The following is a 16,089-nucleotide window of genomic DNA, read 5'->3' on the forward strand; positions in this document are numbered from 1 at the left end:
CCAGCCACAGTTCCCAAAAACCCAGACATCATCATTCAACTCCTCGCTAGCGTGAAAAGGCCGCAGATCATCGCTTCGTGGTCCCAGCCACTGCAACCCTTGCTCGACCCGCCCAGTACGCTTAGCACGGTGTCTGTCTTTTGAGATTCTTCTCCCACCAAAGATACCCAGCAAGGAGGTTATCACGTAATCCGCTCTCTCCCCGAGTCGCAATCCACACCCTCAACCATACTGTTTCAAACACGAGTTGCGGGCGACTCGTACTCTCAGATTGTGCCCACATCTAAAATTGTAGCTTTGCGTCTTTTACCCCTCATACGGACTGATTAATGTCCCTTGATGCATCGGCTTCGGCCGCTCCTATCAGTAAAGCCAGCAAGCGAGTGGGTGGGTATTGAGTGAAAGTGGTGCGCCAAAGGCGATCAGCCAGGAGGCTATTCGCCATTCAGACCATCCGTTCCTCGGTCGAGCGCCACAGGCTTCCTACCTTATTCCCTGCTCGTTTCCCACACCTCATTCCCTTGGCCGATACCCCGACTGCATCGGGCTCCACACTAGCTGGGACATCGAGTGCAACATCCGTTCATGGCATTTCTGTAGTGCCAGCCAGTCAATTTTGTGTTGTCCCTCTTGCCACGCCTTGTCGTCTGCCTTCTCAGCCCCTTTGCTGCCACTTGGGTCCTACGTGCCCGTCTTGTTTTCTTGTCTGCCTGCCTGAGGACAATCAGAAGCACGGCTCACCAGACGAATCCGGCGACCTGCTCGCCGTCCACCAAGACTCTCCAACTAGCTGTCCACACACCATCGGTTTGTCGTTGGCCTTCATATCCCGCTTTTCCTCTCCATAGTAGATAAAGGAAAGGGCTTAAGATTCCAGGACGCGCGCGCACACTGGTCGTTCCTATTTACGCAAAATCACACTCCCTGCGCGCGCACATACGCACACGCCCACCACGCACATCCTGATCGCAACGTCGCAAGGGGCATTCGCTGGTATACCGTAAAATAATATTATCCTTCATAACAAACAACATCTGCTTGTTGGTGCCGCGCGACTCTTATAGACCCGATACAGTCTTCCTGCTGTGGTTAGCGTACGAGTCAAGACCAGCTGGCACCGGCGTGGGGAGTGTTCGGCAGGCGGCGCATGATTCCTTTTCTTGGCAGGCATTCTGGGGCTTATTATTATATTTTACGACCTGTTCCATTGCGACTGGGGTGCGCTGCGCGATTGAATAATCACCGGGATTTAGCTGAATAACTGACGAACCGCATTTCTTTCGATAAGCGCATCCTAGGGAAAATCGAACCCGAAAAAGGGACCAGACAGCGGCTCTCGGGCACTGAACCCGAAAGGCACCCGAGAAGGAGGAACCTGAAGCCAGTGGGGAGGAATCGGTGTGAGAAGCAGCAGCGGCAGCAGCAGCAGCAGCATTTTTTTATTTTATTTTCGGAGAGCAAACGCGCAAGAAGAAGAAAACGCCGGTATACAAATACCTACGCAAACTGAAGAAAGCTGAGACAGAGCAACTACTGTACCTTACAGAGGCGCGGAAGGTGTGGCTTTTCTTGCCGCTCGCCATCGCCGGCCGTGCAAGCTGGATCGCGACGCACGCACGCACACACAATCATCAGGCGGGAAGGAGGCTCAGGGCGACAAGACGTGACCTTGGGCTGTCTGGGATCTTTTTCAGCCTTTCACCAAGGTGAAAGTGCACTCCACTTTTCCAGCAGTAGCAAATCAGCCCTCCTTTCTCTTCAGCGGAAAACCTGGGCAGTGGGCACCACCTAGGGCCTAGAGAATCCACAGGCAAGCACCAGAGAGCACGCGCAGCGCAGCACAATCTACTTAGCGCAATTTTACCCCATTCACTTCCCACCCCCCCTTCCCTTCGCCTCATTATAAAACCACCCACCGGCCCGCGCTAGACTTGATTTTCTCTCGCTCAAACCTTCGTGAGGGCCCAGTACTGCACGTCACGTTCATAACAATCGGCTAAGGACGAACGAGCCACCCCCAAGGGCCTCCAGATCAGAGCAGGAGTCATTATCGCCCTCGGGAACTAACTTTACAAGACTGCCGGTTGGGAAAAGAGGGTTGAGTCAAGTCCCAAGTCAGCCTTTAGTCTCCGCTTGACGTCGTGCTCGAGCATCTTTTTTTTTTTTTTTTTACTTGCGCTTGCTTGCTTGCTTGCCTGCCCTGCCTCTCTGTCTGCCTGCCCGGCTACTTTTTCTTGTTGTTGGTCGAGCAGATTGAGATTGCAGCAGCACACCAGACAGACGCGTGCTGCGGACGACCTGACCTGACCTGGGAAAGCTCTGTTGCGGCCAGCAAGCAGCAGCAGGGTTCAGCCCTTCTCTTTCGATTCGCGCTACACTAGTGCCTGCTCCTCTTCTCTCCCCACCTACCTACCAACAACTTCGGTTTGAGAGCGGAGAGAGAGAAAGGGCGCTGCTCCTTTCTCGTCGCTTGGCGTGTGCGTGCCCTGGTGGGCCAGTACAAGTTGGCCATCCTTGCCACGTCCATCTTCACAGGCCAAGAGGTGGCTAGTCGCCCTGTCTCCATTTAACCCGAACCAAGTCCCTGACGGTTAACCCGGACTCGCGCTACCTCCTGCCGCCATCACACACACCAGGTCCGCTGCTGCAAGTCCTGGTTCCCTGGGTACATGACCTGCCTCCCCCCTCGCGACGCGTCTCCATCGGAGGGAGAAAAGACTACCGCATCTGCCCGCTGCGCACCACCACCACAAGACCACGCCGTCGTCAAACTACACTGCGCTGCACTCGGAGCTGGCTGAGGACCTAAATCTCCGGTCTCCCGACCAGCCACCGTCCACGGCGCGTTCCGCTGAGCCGTAGTATGTTACCGGCTTCAACGCGACAGCATCACGCGTTCGTTGGCAACCACGCGGTATCATCACTACGCGGCCGTTCCGGTTCCGGCTCTCAAGAGGTTCGGAAGCACGGCCCAGAAGCGCCCCCCCGGCCTGCTTCCGTCTCGCCCCCCATCGGCAGCTCTATGGAACGCAGTGCCCCCGAGTACTCGCAGTCAGGTTTGCCATCGCCCCATCCAAGCAGCTTCGGCGACACCCAGTCTGAGGCCTCATCCGTAGATCACGAGTCTGCTGCGCCGTTTGTGACCCAGCAGGAAGCGCGGTCCACAAACTACTCAACCTCGGCCACTCCAACTTCAGACTACAGCGTGTATCCGCCATCTGCGCGGTCGGGCTCCTTTCCTGAGCACATCACGCGAGCATACCACCCAGCTAGCAACCACAGCGGCAGCAGCGGAGGTATGGCGCAAACACCAACAAGTCCGTCCGTGCCTATGCAAGATGGGCCCAGCCATCAGAACTCCCAGCAGGTCAAATCTGACAGCGATGTACCTATAGATCCATCAATCGCAGCTACCAGTCCAACGTATGCTCAGCACGGACAATATTCGCCCTACGCCCCTCCACCCCAAGACATGGCGCATAGTTACCAACACCCGTCAAGCGCGGGCCTGTACGCGCAACCCCGTCCAGACTGGACAGGGTACCAGCAGCAACCTGGCGCCCCCATAACTCCCGGCCATCACGTATTTCCCCAGACGCCGACATCCGCAACGTCCCAGACTCGGCCAAACCAGGTAGGTTGTTGAGTGTGGATCCCCCCCCCTTGTTTTCGGAAACGCCAGCTCGGCGCGGCCAAAAAATGACTGGGGCCTCCGGGTCGAAACACTTGCATTCCCGGGGGACTTGACGGTTGGAAAGATCGAGGTGTTGTTTTTGGACCTTTCGGAAGAATCAGGGAAAGATTGGTCATTTTTGGACTTTTGAATAAACACGCCCAGGGCTCGTCGAGGCGTTTGGGAGCGACATTTCACCCCCTCCGGCCCGCCGATCAACAATCCTTATAATCCATGTTACTGACCCGGTCGCCTGTTTAGGTTTATTCGTTTGTCCCGATTCCTGGCGCGCAGCAACATAAGCGGCCGAGGAGACGATTTGAAGAAATTGAGCGCATGTATAAGTGCGGCTGGAATGGGTGCGAGAAAGCCTACGGCACTTTGAACCACCTAAACGCCCATGTAACGATGCAGGCTCATGGTCAGAAGCGAACACCAGAAGGTATGAACAGTTTGCATTCCAAATCCGCAGCGATAAAGGACTTTGAGACACCATTTTAGCTCCCGACACCAGTTCCGGGTAAAGAACGTGGATGTCTTGGGCCCCTTTTTTGTTGGTTCGCTAGTTTAGTGCCGCATGCACACCGTCCACGCATGAGGTGGTGGTGGGTGTTAGCGCTTGCTTGCAGGCTAGCGAGCCGGGGTTTACCAGCCTGTCGGGACCAAAGAAAACCGCATGAAACACGCACATACCACATGCACATAGCCTCACAAACGAATACCTGCTAACGCGTCGCCATTTAGAATTTAAGGAGATCCGCAAAGAATGGAAGGCCCGGAAGAAGGAAGAGGAGGCTGCCAGGAAGGCCGAAGAGGAACGTCAACGTCAGGCAGCGGTCACAGTCGCCGCCCAAAACGGCGGAGCTGACCCGCAGAACGGTCCCGACGGTGCTCAACCTCCGACGACTTATTCGGGCCCCAGAGCGGTCCAGCTACCGCCCATCGGATATCAGACTGCCACGTACCCTGCACCGCCGTCTGCAGGCATGGCAGAATATGGGGGCAGCCATGTATACCCAAATTATACACCTCCCTCCCCGTACGGCCAGCCAGGCCAGCAGATGTACAACCAACGTAGGTGGGAACTTGTCTTACACAATCCTCAGCAATGAAAAGGATGGCACTAACAATACCATTAGATAATGGCGGACAACCCAGTCACTAGGACCAGTCTCAGCAACATGACCTGGTATGGCTGTATCTAATCAATTCCTCGATTATTATCACCACAATCCCCCGAGGTTCTCTGTCTATATCCCGCAGCGAAATTTTCACGGAACTTCTGAAGACGGTACGAAGCGTTATGATGTGAGCTTTCATATGAACATAGTGGCATTTCATGCCTGTTATCACTTCTGGATTCCGGCATTCCCTGTTGCCTATTTTGGCTCTTCTAAGAAAAAGTGTCTTCTTTTTCTCTCCTTCTTTCTCTTCCAGCATTGCATGGTTGGGGATGTACATCTTGAACTGAACTGTAATGAGGGTCGTGGGTATGTGCGGAGGAAGGTTGTTCTCGTTTGGTTTCTAGGCACTTTCAAACCACATTGCTTCGCTCTTGGTTCTTGGGGCCTTTCATCAATCTCCTGCATCTTATAGTCGGGTATACCCAAAAGAGGACGTTTTATTTGTGGGGGCGGGGTGATTTTGTGGTTCGGTGGTTAAGATCGGAGCGAGTGTTTACTTTTCTCATTGGCCCCTTCTTTTGATTTATTTGCAGGCGGCGGCGGCTGGTGGGGGCGATAAGGAGAAGAGGCGGGCGCATGGTACGAAGTAGCAGGAGCAATCCCAACTCTTTGCCATGACGCTGAGGAGCGATGGATGACAGAACAGCGACGAACACGACACACTTCATAAAGTTAAAAGTATTGCCATAAAAGAGAACTCATGAACTACCTGAACTATTTGAGTTCCGTCCAACGTACTGATCGCGGAAGCATCATGGCAGGCGAGACCGTGCAAGTGAGTTATGAAGCAGAGACAGAAGATGAAGCAAAAGCGGAAGCACGGGCAGAGACAGACGAAGTTACATTTGGAAGTCTTGTGTGTATGTATGGATACCAGTGTGCACAGTAGTATGTTGTACATACATGACGGGAGGATTTTAGCTACCCACGGCAAGTCTAGTTTAGCTCCCGAACGCACAGGATGGGGGAGATGGGGGTCGACGATGGGGCGCGATCGACAGGCAGGGCAGGGCAGGGCATGGCATGGCATGGCATGGGCATGGGCACGGCATGGCCTGCCTGCCGAGGCGGGGCGGTCTCGCGTGGCGGTCCTAAGCATGCAGCACCACACTCGCTCGCTCGTGGCTCGTCTCGGACACTACCTTACCTTAGTCTTGTGTAACCACACTTCGGGAAGAAAGACAAAAAGGCCGGACGACTGGTATGGTAGAGGCCACGGGCCACGGCCCACCAGCTTCTGTCGCACAAGGCAAGGCAAGGCAAGGCGGGATCGCGCGGCACAGCAGCACTTGGGAGAGACAAGTCTACTAGATACATGAGGTGGCCATGGACGGGACACTAAGGAAAGCGGACTAGAGATTTGGGATGGTGTGGGTGGGCATTTTCTCACTAGGGCAGTAAGAATTAGGTAGTCGGGAGGGGTGCCGATTATATATCACTTGCGAGTCAACTAGTTCCAGGTAATAGCTTTTCCCAGTTATTCCCGTTGTATGAGTAGGTAACTAGCTACCAGGCTAGTGCGAGCACATAAAATCCTTGCTTACACTCCGCGGAAACACTCGTCTAAGTCAGTGCCTCGAATCGGTACTCCGGATCCTGTCCATTGGATGGATGTTGGTCAGTCACACATACCTCATGCTTGACCGCCCCGCGGCCCCTTTTTTCTCTTCGACGGGCAAACAGCCTCTGTGCATGCCAATCAATATATAACATGTATGACTTGCCTTAGGTACGTGGTGAATCGATACGAGAAGGTCGGCTTCGTTTTAGGCCCGAGTCCGAGCGGCCTTCTTTCGGAATACGAGCCGGCCAAAGGCATGAATGGGGGCAGATAATATATTTTCCGATCTGGTGAACACGGTCACGTCAACATTTCTCACAGTACCACTCTTGACTGCCGCGTCGCCGTGCTCTTTTTTTGTCGTGATTTTGAATCCAGCTGCTCCCGGGGGTGGTTGGATGAATCTGGAAGGGGCGGTTCCCGGTCCGGGATTCGGATTTGGGGGCCATTAATAAACCTGGAAACGATAGCCTGGCATGGCAGGGCGTGGCATGGATGGGCGTGCAACGTCAAAGCACCCTCTCGAAATAGAGCTGCATGGTTAGGTGATTCCTTCGGGTTTTGCAGTTCACTCACTACTCCGTATCTGTATGTATGAAGTAGTGAGGGTACCGTACATACATACATGATTTGACGCGGGAATGAATGAATGAATCAATTTAACGTCTACCTAGAAGACTAAGACTGCCACAGGGTGGCAACTAGACGCCGGAGCGACGGCGGCATCCGGAGTGTACGGCGTAGCTATCCCAAGGAAAGGGAGCGCTCCCACACGGGAGTTCCCCTTCCGAGGCCCCGCCGCGGGGCCTGCCCAAGCAGGAGGTCAGTATCCCGGGTGCTTCCTTTCCCCAAGGGTACTCCCACCCCCGTTCCCCAACTCCTGCCAGGCCGGCCACGAGACAGTCCCTTTCAGGGGGCTCCCCGAGGCCCCATTAAAACCTTCTGGCTAGTTACATAGTTGTGCCCTAGCGGGCGGGGGGAGGAGTTTTTAGGAAACTGTTGTGTCGGGGGGGCTGATCGGCCGGCCTTCCTCGCACCACAGCCAGCGGCGCAGCCCCGAGGGGCAGCTCCGGGCCGGGTAGTAGAGGCCGGGGGTTAACAGTTCCGTAGTGTCGTCCAGGGGGGCCGCCCATCCGGACTCCGAAGGATCCGGTGGGCGGGATTTGACGCGGGAGCTCAGGGTGGGTGACACGAGGCTAAAACCCCCCGGATGGGATCGACCATCGGTCCAGTTGCAGTCAGCCAGTCATCCTGTGGCCCCGGGTAGATGACTATGTGTGTCTCAACAGGAAGCTGGAAACAATCGAGGTGCCATGTGGCTGATGTGAGAACTCCCCCTCCCCCCCTCGGGCCCAAACCCCCAAAAAAAAAATTAATACCGTACGTACGTAATAACCTTAACACTCGGCGCCCAGGCCCAGCCCAAGAGATGGAATCTTCCGTCCGAGGTGGCCTGGGTGTGTTGGTCCCAGTGAGGCACGGGTGCTTGCGTGCGTGCCCCAATGAGTGGGTGGGAGTCCGGGCTCGACGGACCTGCAGACGGCACTGTGCGTGTCCTCGGGTACTGTACTCCGTCCGTACTTTGCCTTACCTAAGGTAATTGAAAGTCTTCCCGCTTCCAGGATACTTGACCCGCCGGGGTTTTTGTTCTAGGCGTCGCCCCCACCACCCGCTGGGCTCTCGACAGGGCACTAAAAGATCGTGATTTTCCCCCAAGGCTCGAAAGCACTGACAAGAAGGCCCCCCGGATTGAGATGATCGACGTCCAGGATTGCCAGCCCGCTGCCAAAACTTTATTCTGAACGCAATTTTTCGTTTCTTTTCTCTTTCCTGCAGATCCAGACGCGCACTAGAACGTGTTTCCGTAAGGATTCGTTTTCATACGTACTAAAGAATACCCGGCGGAATACCTTGGTTCTCTTACTTTCCGTAAAACAGACCGCCATCATTCTGCCACCCGACTGGGCACCGCTCCCAAGTCAAACTAACCCTCGTGGCTAGCTGCGGCTACCACCTAGGTATTAATCTCTTCAAGAAAGGTTCGTGCACATATAGCAAGGCAGGCGCCTAAGCTCCCAGGTAGAAGAAGGACGGGACATATATTGCCGACAAGCTTTCCCGGCTCAAGCTTCCAGCAACCATTGACACAGCGTGCCTGCAGCCGCTGCTGTGTCTCAGACCGGAGACGGTTATGACGTAGCACCCGGCATGCAGCACCAAGCTCATTTCTCTCGCTCCCCAGACCAGACCAAATCCATGTCAGGGCATCCAAAGGTCTAGTGCTCTGCAAGATCCTGGGACCCTTTGTCTCGACCTGGAGGTTACTCCCGAGTTGAAGAGGGTGCTAGGTTGTTATTCCGACCTCCACAAAATTAACAGCTTCTATTTCTGGAATTTCATCATCCCAAACCCATTTCTCCACCGCCGCCAAAAAAGCCACCCTCTGAAAGCCAAGAATAGGGTATTTACTAACTCCAAGACCCCGGCAGCTCGAGCTTAAAACAGCAAACCCCGCTCTTCCTAGTGCCCCAGGTCTTCCTGCTGCCTGCCCCTGCCTGCCTGCCTGCCTGCCTGCCTGCCTGTCTGCTCCCTCTCTCCATACACACACACACACACATTCATACATGCACTATGGATCAACATCCACCAGCAGGAGGGATAACTTGGGCCAAGGATACCGGGCCAGGAAACGGACCAGTGGCTGATTCCTATCACACACGCCAGGCTGGAGTGGACGATAGAGGTCCTCACATCACCTTCATGCCCGACAGTCTTTTGCCCGCCGTCCCGCAGACATCGCCGTCACGCCATAGCCCGTCCCTTTCTCGCAGCAGCAGCAGCAGCGTCGGCGTGTTCTCGGGCGCCGGCCTGTCAAAGTCAAACTCGACAGCATCGCGCCGGCTCTCAATCACGTCACATATCTCGCTGCGTGCCATTGGTGACATCCCTTTCGGCGAACTCAGGATACACACGGACGACGACGCATCCGACTCCGAGGCCACTGAAACAGACCCAAGAGACTCGGGCAATGACGCAGCGGAACCGCGTTCGCCGCAGAGCTGTCTCAAGAGTGGCGAAATCTTCAGGCTTATCGACTTGCCGCCCAAGTTCACCGTAGGCCTCGACTACATGGCCATAACCACCGACAACAAGGTCTTGGGCTTCCGCGATATCCCTCGTGGGCCGCACTTTCTCTGGGTACAGCAGCCACGTGCCCTATCTCGCTGCGGGTATTGGTACATCACCAAGGAGGAGGCTGTGGTGCGGGTCAAGCAGTGGGATAGCTACAACGAGGTCCTTGGAGACGCCGCCAGTCAGTTCGAGGTCCGCACCCAAAAGGCCAGTATCGGGACAATCTACACCCAGCTGATGCCCTATGATTTGCGCCACCGGCCCCCCAATTCTGCCGCGTCGCCTACGCACTTACCCTCTTCTTTGGCCCGGGACCCTGGCTTCGAGAACCACCCCCCTTCAATATGGTCGCAATTGACCAAGGCGATTTCAGAACCCTTCCTCCGCCGGGTCACGGGTAAAAGGACGGCCGACACATGGCTGGTGGACTCGACGGATTGTGTCAAAGGGGACTCCAATATCGCCAGGAACCACAACACGGCCAGCAAGGCATACAAGACGGTTGTGGGTAGCGAGCTGGACTTTTTGTTTGCGCAGGACTTTCAAGATTTGCGTCTCCTAGATTCCGGGTCCCTGAGGCAGCTTGCTGTAGACACGTCAACGCGTATCATACAACAGTTGAATAACGACAAGGCCCCCGTTGCCCAAGATGACATCATCGCCGAGTTGCAGTTCACCTTCATAACCGGGACCCACCTCGGCAACGCCGCGTGTCTCGAGCAATGGTGGCATCTCGTTCTCATGATCGTTCTGAGGGCGTACCGGCTTTGCATCTTGCGGCCTTACCTGTGTCAAAGCCTGCTAAACACGCTGCACGCACAGCTAGTCTACACTGAAGAGTACGTCGAGCCTCCGCAGCGAGACAAGGCTAGCAGCCCCGGCGATGTTGTCGAGGCCGGCCCGAGCAGTGAGAGGCTCATCTACCAGTTCGCCCCGCAGAACAGGAGGAAACTCCGAAAGGCGCTAGAGCAGTACAAGCGTCGGCTAGACGAGATACTAGCTCCTCAGGGGAAGAAACTTGCCCCCGAGCAAAAGGAGGTCTTCTCGGCGTTTACAGCCCTCGAGACCTGGCTCTGGAGGCACGACTGGGACTTGCGAGCCGACGCAAATGATTGGGATATCGGCCCGGACCCAGCTATGGAAGATAGCGATGACGACCAGCCTGTGATTGTTGATCTAGACGAGAATGGGCGCGAGGTCGGACTCGTATCTTTCCACCACGACTAACTCGGGCTAGGCTAGACAGGGGTTTCCAGTGTTCGTGGCTAATACTTGTGAATATTGCTTGCTTGACTGAAATATGAAGGAGGTGGACGTTTGGATCTTCATGTTTTGATTTTATGTTGGCTTCCGTTGTATTGACATTGAGGGGGGCAGGACAGGGGTTTTCTTATTAGGTGTGTGGGATTTATGGAGTGGGAAAAGGGGCTGGGGTTTATTGCATGGTATGGATTGTTCAGCTTCCCCTTTTTTGTTTGCTTTTTTGTTCCTGACGGGTATGACATGACGAATTGTGAAACAATGTGTATTTAAAGGCTACAAACTTGCCATCTAATATCTAATAGCATAATCTTAATGGGGAACCCAATCTGAATTTTGCAATTTTCGCTTTGTTTGACCTACGGATAGGATCAGGGCTTATCACTTACACGGCACCAGCCAAAAGGACGTCGAGGCTATCTTATCGCCCCACCTTCACTGCCGGAGCAGCTCCAACACCGCAACCTCCACGCAACCCTCTGTCACCCACTCATGCAAGCAACTTCTTCTGTGGTGAAGTCGTCCGCAACAATTTTGACTATCAAATATATAGGAGCCACAAGGTCTTGACAAGGAAAACGGCGGCGGCGGCAACTCGGAGTCGGACTCATTTGTAGAACAAAAATGTCGCGAAAGGGCGTCGGGCTGGCAGCCTTTGACCGCAGCCGCATCACGTCGGCGCAGTATGCCAGCCACGGCTCGACGCTGCGGTCGACCAACGCCCAGGCGCTCGAGACGCAGCTCGACGTGTTCCGCTCGCTGCTGCAGCAGTTTGCGCAGACGCACGCCAAGGACATCCGCTCCAACCCGACGTTCCGCGCCCAGTTCGCCCGCATGTGCGCCGCCATCGGCGTCGACCCCCTCGCTAGCAGCAGCAATAGTAGCCAGTCCGCCGGCGGCGTCGGGTCCATCTGGGCCCAGCTGCTCGGCCGCTCCGTCAACGACTTCTACTTTGAGCTCGCCGTGCGCGTCGTCGAGGTGTGCGGCGCCACGCGCGGCGAGAACGGCGGCTTGATTGAGCTGCCCAAGGTCCGCGAGCGGCTCATGCGCAGCCGCATAGAGGGCGCGCCTGAGATCACGGAGTGAGTTTTTTTTGTCCCTTCTTCTGACAAGGTAGCCAGCCAAAAAGAAGTAAAAAAGTAACTAAACCCCCCCCTCCGGCCAAAAAGAGACGACATCCTCCGCGCCGTGGGCACGCTCAAGCCGCTGGGGTCGGCGTACTCGATCGTCAAGGTCGGCAGCAAGCCGTACATCCGGTCGGTGCCGAAGGAGCTCAACACGGACCAGAGCGCGGTGCTGGAGGCGGCGCAGGTGCTGGGGTACGTGAGTGTGTCGATGCTGATGGTGAACCTGCGGTGGACGCGCGCGCGCGCTCAGACGGCCCTCGAGGACCTCGTCGGCGAGGGCATGCTGTGGGTCGACAAGCAGAGCCCACGCGAACACGAGTACTGGAGCCCCGGCTTCATGCTCGAAAGCGACGAGTTCCAGCACGGAGGGAGCGGAGGGGTGGCAGCGGCGGCGGCGGCGGGATGAGACGGGGCGAATGCACGAAAAGAAAAGACGATGGAAAAGGAGACATTCTCCTTTTCCATTTTGCTTCGAGCCCAGAAAAGGATATCTGACCCGTCCCCATTCGTGTCTGGATACGGCTGGGCGGCGTGCCACCCCCACTATTCGTTCGTGCTCGAGAGCTTGACTACGGATGAAAACAAGCCAAATCCCTCATGCAGGGGGGAAGAGCAAGACCAGTCAGTTTGAGGCGAGCCATGTGTCGGTCATGGCTATCTAGTCAACCGGGTGGCAGCCATCTGAGGTGGCAGCTTTAAATGGGATGCAATGGGATGGAAGGGTTATTCTGTCTCCCTTTCATCTTTTTCTGGGGGTAGAGTACTAAAGATTCATAACTATCAAGGCTAAGCCCCCTGCCATCTTCCACGGATCAAGCCATGGCTATGGCTTAGAAGCAACATCTCCGGGGAAACTACGATCAAACAAGACTTTATGTATTACTTATGATGAACGGGCTGGGAGAGAGATGTATTTAAGGGCTAGGACACACCGAAGCAATGCACTAGAGGGGCATGAAACCGAGCCAGCGGGAATTCACATACTCAGTTGCGGTAGCAAAAAGCAAAACAAGATATTTGACCTACGTCCCAATAACGTAAACAAGAGAGATTATACAGCGCAGGAATTCGAATCCCTGCCCACTTTGAAAAGGGGCTGGCATCCCGAAAGGTGTCTGCCCTGTCGCCACCCCCCTATCACACACGACAAGGCCTTTTTCGTCGAGCCTGCCTGATATAACTAGATGTGCTCGTCGCCCCCCACCCCCTTTCTCCTCCCCCTCCTTTACAAATTACCCCCTTTATTCTAAAAAGCGGGGGTTCCCCGGGGAATCAACTTAGCCTCCGCGCCGAACATACGTTGTGGCCATCGTAAAAATAAACTCATATTTCCTATTGTATGTCATCCCCTCTTCCTTTTTCTGGTCCTCTCCTTTACCGGCACCACCATGGTTTTTTTTTCATGGCTGCAAGCCCCTCTTCTAATACGGGGGGTTCGGGCCGAGAGGGGGGTAGTCTTCTGGGCGGCCCATGGAAGATCCGCCGCCGCCGGGGGCGCGGCCGTCGCCAAAGTGCTTCTTCCGCAGGGCGGCCAGGCGCTTCTTCTTGGTGACGGTGTTGATGTAGGTGCCGATGATGAACGAGACGAAGTTGAAGAAGGGGAGCCAGGTGCTCTCGGGCAGGAACTTCTGGGCAAAGGCTAGGCAGATGGGCGACGTGATCCAGCTGACGCGCATCACCTTCCAGAAGCCCACGCGCACTGTGGCCCGCACCTGGTGGAATGTCTTGGCGCCGGCAATCAGCGCCATGGCCACGAGGTAGACCGTGTTTTGGATGGGGGCAATCTGGGCAGCTTTGGTTAGCGATGCAAAAAAGCGGCAATCCCTCGGGGAGGGGGAAAAGGAGGGAGAACGCACTATCAAGTTGCTGACGAGAATCTGTAGGATCTTGGCCTTCAAACTAGTGCGGCCCTTGAACGTCTTCTGGAGGGCCCAGATCAGGAAGTGGCCCAGCGGCGCGCTGACGAGAGCGCCGTAGGTCGCCATCTTGGGCACGCGCGACGTGAAGTAGTTGCCGTGCTTGTTGCGGTCCTTGGCTAGCCAAGATGCGATCAGCTCTTGCGCGCCGGCCAGAGTGCCCGCCGTCAACATCTTGGTGCGCAACGGGTTATCCTCTAGTTGCTTGATGTAGGCCTGGATAACGGGGAAAGGCGTCAGTATTGGTTTTGGCACTCTATCCCAGGAGGAGGGGGTTGGCAGGGGCTTAAACCTACGGCGAGATAACCCTTGGTACCCGCATTCTGCCTCCCGCCGGTAATGGCGGTGCCGACCACCTCGGAGATGGGGTGCTTGCCACTGGTGCCGGGAATCTGGCCGTGAGCAGCCTCAGCCACGGCGGCGGCGGCAGTGCCGACGATGCCGCCATGGTTCTGGAGCTTGGGCAGCGCGGGCAGCGCCCCCGACACCTGCGAGATGGTGTCTCGCTCGATCTTGAGAGACATGGCTCGCCGTGATCAAATCGACATCTAGATAGGTATAGGAACTGACAGTGAATATCGCATTAGCGGTCCTGCTCGTTTCTCGGGCGCGCAACTGTGGCGTGGCGTGGCGTGGCGCGGCGTGGCGTGGGATTTTGCGCTGGTTGATGTCTTGTTTATGCGGCGGGTCTGGTGGGATCAAAGGAGGCCGAGACGTAGTTTAATTATCGCGAGGCCAAGCGCGTCGGTAAATGCGGCCCGATGGGACGAAACGGTCGGGTCAATGGGATAGAAAAGGTGAGCAAGGACTAACTCACCGGGAATTCACAGGCTGCGGGATGTCGCGATGCGGATCGGCCGCTACGAGGAGTCGACGGCGAGGTATTTGGGCTGCGGACACGGTCTGGTCGTGATGGGAGCTGAACGGGGTGGTTGGTTTTTCGATGGGGGTAGGACGGGAGAGAGAACGGCGGCGGCAGGTAGGAGCTTCCCTCACCTCTCCACCCACTGTGTCGCGCCTGGAAACTGGGGGGCTGTCGCTGCGAGGCGTGTGTGGGACCTGACCTGCGGGCAACCACCAACGAGGCGCGGCGCTGATTGGCCGCATTCTCAGGTGGCCGAGGTTTGTTTTCCCCCTCAGGGCTCTCTGGCTGCTGGGAAACGACAGCTCATCGGCGGGCTTTTGCTCACTGAACCCCTGTCGTCCCGTCCCAGGGTGCAGCTCTCCACTGGGTCGCTGTTGACTGGTCGATGCCATTGGCTGGCCCACTCTGCAACCAAGGCGCGCTAGCGAACATCAGCTCGCTCAGTGCGGTCTTGTCAAAGCTGTGAGCTGAGTGGACGTTGTCGCGGTTTACAAGATGACCCACATAACTCAACTCAGAGCAACGGCACTCCTGAGCCGCATCGCGAAGTTGTAAATAGCTTCAAACTTCACACTTGCCTCGGCGCGGAAGCTCCATAAATTAAGATTAGGTTTCTCCCTGACATTGAAGTTACAAAACTACGTACACCCTTTACTAATTATCGCGAATAAATCCAGTATTAGGGAATTCGCGCAGAGGCAATTACCATTATTTACACGCCAATACAGCGCCAGTACAACATATAGGTAGACAACGTAAGTCAATACAGCAACAGCAACCCAGCCGATTCAACTGAGAATAGTATTGTGATTGTGATAGGTTGCTGTAGCCGAGCTGTGGAGCGTTTCCCAGAGCTTGCTCTTTTGGCTCCATTGATAGGGGGAGACAGGGGGATATGCAAATTATCAAGGTAGTTAACTACCTTTGGTCCTCAGACGAGAGGCCGAGAGCTTGTGCTTAAGCAATCATGGCAGCCCTAGTTTGTTAAGGTTAGAAGGTTCGGTGTCAGAGTTAGCTCTTCTCGTGTTATCCATAGATCCATCCATCCCAAATATGCCTGACCTCTGAGTGCCATTTAGCTAAAGAATGACTCCCCAGAGTGAGAGAGTTGCGATGGCACCGCCCTGAGATGGCTCTTAGCCTGCCCTCGCTTTCCTCTCACCTTCAATTTTTTCTCAGATTCAGGTCACTAGCTCTTGAGCCCGCGTGAGCTGCTCGCCTGCTCGCGTTTGCTTGCAGTACCTGCAAATATTTCCCTCCCGCCCCGAGCACCCTTCCCTTCTACTTTTTTTCATCAGCCGAGATCTCATCCTCCTTCCTCCCCCGCTCGTGCACCTTCTTCCCTCTCTTCTCCGGCTGCTGCAGTAACGA

General features: G+C 55.6%; 5 protein-coding genes across 5 annotated transcripts; 3 read left to right on the forward strand and 2 right to left on the reverse strand.

Annotated features, from left to right (window-relative positions):
• Nucleotides 1-445: 445 nt before the first annotated feature.
• B0T26DRAFT_674642 (uncharacterized protein) lies at nt 446-1,435 on the reverse strand (the record flags this gene model as incomplete). The annotated part of the gene is made up of 4 exons (XM_060439731.1): nt 446-558; nt 742-790; nt 941-990; nt 1,324-1,435. The coding sequence occupies 4 exons, from the start codon at nt 1,433-1,435 to the stop codon at nt 446-448; spliced, it is 324 nt and encodes a 107-aa protein (XP_060298945.1).
• Nucleotides 1,436-2,863: 1,428 nt separating this feature from the next.
• Nucleotides 2,864-4,838, forward strand: B0T26DRAFT_740072 (uncharacterized protein; the record flags this gene model as incomplete). Its single annotated transcript, XM_060443805.1, has 5 exons — nt 2,864-2,914; nt 2,966-3,634; nt 3,935-4,115; nt 4,418-4,747; nt 4,813-4,838. The coding sequence occupies 5 exons, from the start codon at nt 2,864-2,866 to the stop codon at nt 4,836-4,838; spliced, it is 1,257 nt and encodes a 418-aa protein (XP_060298946.1).
• A 4,067-nt stretch (nt 4,839-8,905) lies between these two features.
• B0T26DRAFT_705067 (AAR2 protein-domain-containing protein) lies at nt 8,906-11,131 on the forward strand. Its single transcript, XM_060441733.1, has one exon. The coding sequence runs from the start codon at nt 9,050-9,052 to the stop codon at nt 10,775-10,777; it is 1,728 nt and encodes a 575-aa protein (XP_060298947.1). The 5' UTR covers nt 8,906-9,049; the 3' UTR covers nt 10,778-11,131.
• Nucleotides 11,132-11,267: 136 nt separating this feature from the next.
• Nucleotides 11,268-12,390, forward strand: B0T26DRAFT_705068 (EAP30/Vps36 family-domain-containing protein). Its single transcript, XM_060441734.1, has 2 exons — nt 11,268-11,892; nt 11,980-12,390. Exons 1-2 carry the CDS (start codon nt 11,435-11,437, stop codon nt 12,341-12,343), a joined length of 822 nt encoding a protein of 273 aa, XP_060298948.1. The 5' UTR covers nt 11,268-11,434; the 3' UTR covers nt 12,344-12,390.
• Nucleotides 12,391-13,235: 845 nt separating this feature from the next.
• B0T26DRAFT_245754 (uncharacterized protein) lies at nt 13,236-14,519 on the reverse strand. The gene is made up of 3 exons (XM_060433968.1): nt 14,150-14,519; nt 13,794-14,069; nt 13,236-13,721 (listed from the first exon to the last, which is right to left on the reverse strand). Exons 1-3 carry the CDS (start codon nt 14,375-14,377, stop codon nt 13,359-13,361), a joined length of 867 nt encoding a protein of 288 aa, XP_060298949.1. The 5' UTR covers nt 14,378-14,519; the 3' UTR covers nt 13,236-13,358.
• Between the last annotated feature and the right edge of the window lie 1,570 nt (nt 14,520-16,089).

This window comes from Lasiosphaeria miniovina (assembly GCF_030549165.1).
Source record: "Lasiosphaeria miniovina strain SMH2392-1A chromosome Unknown B0T26scaffold_3, whole genome shotgun sequence".
Classification (NCBI taxonomy): Eukaryota; Fungi; Ascomycota; class Sordariomycetes; order Sordariales; family Lasiosphaeriaceae; genus Lasiosphaeria; species Lasiosphaeria miniovina.